This window comes from Condylura cristata, unplaced genomic scaffold (genome assembly GCF_000260355.1).
Source record: "Condylura cristata isolate star-nosed mole 26May11 unplaced genomic scaffold, ConCri1.0 scaffold00023, whole genome shotgun sequence".
Taxonomy (NCBI): Eukaryota; Metazoa; Chordata; class Mammalia; order Eulipotyphla; family Talpidae; genus Condylura; species Condylura cristata.
Window position 1 is genome coordinate 32,271,730 of NW_004567124.1, and position 3,259 is coordinate 32,274,988.

The 3,259-nt window shown below is 38.4% G+C and overlaps 1 protein-coding gene across 1 annotated transcript in view; it reads left to right on the top strand.

Annotated features, from left to right (window-relative positions):
• Positions 1 to 3,259, top strand: part of RYR3 (ryanodine receptor 3) — a 358,818-nt gene that overhangs the window by 233,385 nt on the left and 122,174 nt on the right. The window contains exon 47 of the mRNA XM_004687571.2: positions 1,038 to 1,207. Within this exon, the coding sequence (XP_004687628.1) occupies positions 1,038 to 1,207 (170 nt within the window). The remainder of the gene's footprint in view (positions 1 to 1,037; positions 1,208 to 3,259) is intronic.

Here is a 3,259-nt window from a genome sequence, read left to right on the forward strand (position 1 = left end):
TTTCCCTGCTCTCCCTTTCCGGGGAAAGGGAACTCTTTCCAGTAAGGACTTTCTTATTAGCTCTGAACAGTACTAATCCGGGCATGAGGTGAGGCAGGCTACTTCCTGTCCAGAGGTGACTTCCCTCCCTGCTCCACCACTTAAGTGGAATCTAGGTTGGATGCTCTAAATCTTTGTAGTTTTTAGGGTGCCTGATGAGGTACAATATTTAGATATGTTTGCACAATAGCTTGATTGTTTAGGGGCTTTCCTTATTAGCTTTCAGTGCTAATAAAATAGTAGGAAGGAGATACATGTTTTTTATCATCTTTTTTATTCAAATTAAGCAAGTCTTATTTTCTTCCTGGCTTTCCCCATGCATCTTTGAACCTCTTTATTAAAATAAGATTAGAATTCTTGGATGATCTGATTGAAATTTCACCTAAATCAAATAATATCTTCTAAATACTGAAAGATTGTTTCAATTTTGTGTTTTTTGTTATGCAACAGCTCTATACATAACACTCTTAAATTTAACTTCCTTATATTTTCTACCACCCTTTTTTATAACTATAATTAGCATAGCAAGAAACCAAACCCTGATTCTGGCATTTGTCCATTTCTGTTGTGTAAATATTCTAATTGTAGCTGACTTCAAACTACCAATTTTTGTCTCTGAACACAAGGCTAGAAAAAGAGTACATCCAGCTCACATTGAATATTTCCAACATATATTTCCAAATACAGCAGGTATAAATGAAGTCTTTCTTGTAATAGTAAAATAATTAGGAAGTGAAGCATTTTGAGTACTGCCTTTTAAAATATTTACTTAGATGCAAATTTTAATTTTTAATCATGGTCATATCTATAACTGACTCACAAAATTCCTGAAATTTTAACAATAAGCCATTCTAAGCCAGTGTAAACTGGCTCCAGAACAACATTGTATAACTTCCAAAATTCCTCTTGCTTGTTCAGAGAATAAGTCATAGGCAAGTCTGTATTGCTTTGAGACTGTAGAAAAAAAGGGGAAATGACGTTGTTTGTGTGTCTTTTAGATGGGTCAGTCAGTGAACCAGATATGGCAGCCAACTTCTGTCCTGACCACAAGTCTCCCATGGTGCTCTTCCTGGACCGTGTTTATGGCATCAAGGATCAAACTTTTTTGCTGCACTTGTTGGAGGTTGGATTTTTACCTGACTTAAGAGCCTCTGCCTCCCTAGATACAGTAAGTTGCCAACATAAGGAAAGTTGTTCTTCCTCTCATTTGTAAATTAGTAATGTTGGATTAAAAAGTGAACTTTTCTGTCAACCTACTGACTACATAGTAATAGACTATTTTAAAGCACGAGAAAATAGAGACATCAAGAAATAGAACATCTTTATTTATTGTACCAGAGACATAAATGAAGATAAACTTGACCTCAAATATTCAATACAGCTCCCTCTATTTTAAGTTTCTCAACTTTGGCACTGTTTGGGTCAAAAGATGTGAAACCTCTGTATTGTTTAGTGCATTATGGCTTCTACCCACTGGATTCCAGCAGCACCACCCTTAAAACCAGTTGTCAGTGGCCCTCCCTGGTGGCGCAGCGGGTTAAAGCACAGCACTGAGAATCTAAAGCCACTTCCGCATGAGTTCGATTCCCGCCTGCCCCGGAGGTGACCACATGGTGTGGCAGACCTCTCCTGACCCGCCCGCTGCTCCCCTCAGCAGTGTACTTGGTCGATCTGCCTGTTCTGTTCCCCGCTCTGTCTCTGGTGAAGCCTCTCACCGCCCCTGAGCCTCCAGCCTGTACCCCAGTTCTGTATGTACAAATAAATAAATCTTTAAAAAAAAAAAAAAAAAAAACAGTTGTCAGTATCACCAAATATCCCCTTGGAAGATAAAAATCACCCTCAAATTAGAACCATGGGTCTGTTGCTTATGAAAAAAAGTTGATTGATAGCATTATAAACTGGAAATATTTTTCCCACTTGCCTTAAATTTCATTCACTGACCATCAGGAAAGAGAGTATGAAGTTCAGAGTGTGACAAGGTCAGTACAATGTGCCTAAGGCAAATCAAGTTTGGAAATCAAAGGTGAGGAAAAGTAATACACCTCAACAGAAATTAAGAAAGGAGGTATTAGGAGTTAAAAGGCATAGATGTCTGATGCCCCAAGTCAGGGCTAAGCAGAAAGACAATGCACCAAGTGTCCTGGTTCCAAGGAGAAAAGGCCAGTTCAATCAGCTGAAGGTCAAAAACCATCTTGCCAGTTTAGGGATGTTTGATCTGGCATAAAGTTCCGCAAAAGCTCCCCCTGACCCATCCACCAGAGAGAGAAATCTGAGCTCAGCTAGCCTGTACTTACTTTGGGTGGATTCCTTTGTGTAGATTACTGAGACATCAATGAGATTACTCAGAAATGGAAATTTACGTGAGCCCCAATTAGAATGGGAACACCATCCCTATGTGTAGCAAGGGGGTAAGAAATAGAATAGAATAAGAAACATCATATGGTATTAGGTGGTGATCCTTTTAGATAATTAAACTAATGCTTCCACAGCTACTTTTGTTTTGAGCTTTTCAATAAATTCCTTGATTTAAAAGTGAAGAATCTTTTTAACTTGTACAGCCTCCCCAAGGTTTTTGATCAAAACATTTAATTTTTCACAGGTCACATAAACACCAAATGCTACCCAAGCATTTGGTTTCCAAATCCCATGCTTGTCTCAGCTCCATCTACAACAACAAAAAAGTTTGTATTCAATTTCTCAGCACATGCATCCTGTTTCTTTTGAAACTTTAAACCCCTAGAATCAAAGCTCTAGCCTTCATTTTAATCATTGTTGGCTAAAGTGATCAAAATGAAAGATTGAAAGATGAGCTATTTCTTCCTGAGTGTTTACTGAAGGTTCTAGAAGACAAACTTTTTTGACAATTAATAGGAATACCCAGAAATATGTATATTGCTGAAAACACCATTTATAAAAATTTACATGATAAAGAGAGTAAGCTCTCTGGAGCTCAGGATTTCATGTGAAGTGCTACCCACTTAAAAGAAGGTGACTAGCATGCTTGCCTTCCAGTTAGTGTCACTCAGAGGGCTTCTTTGAACCCTGCTCTCTGAAGCAGAGAGAACACTGAGTAGGAATTAGAGCAACTTTAGAGAAGCCCTGGGTTCCTTTTCCTAGTGTACTTTTACCACACAAAATGTTTCCCTTTAGTGAAGCCTACCCTCTTGTCATTTATGTTTTTGAATTATTAAAATGTTCATAATGGGCCCTCCCTGGTGGC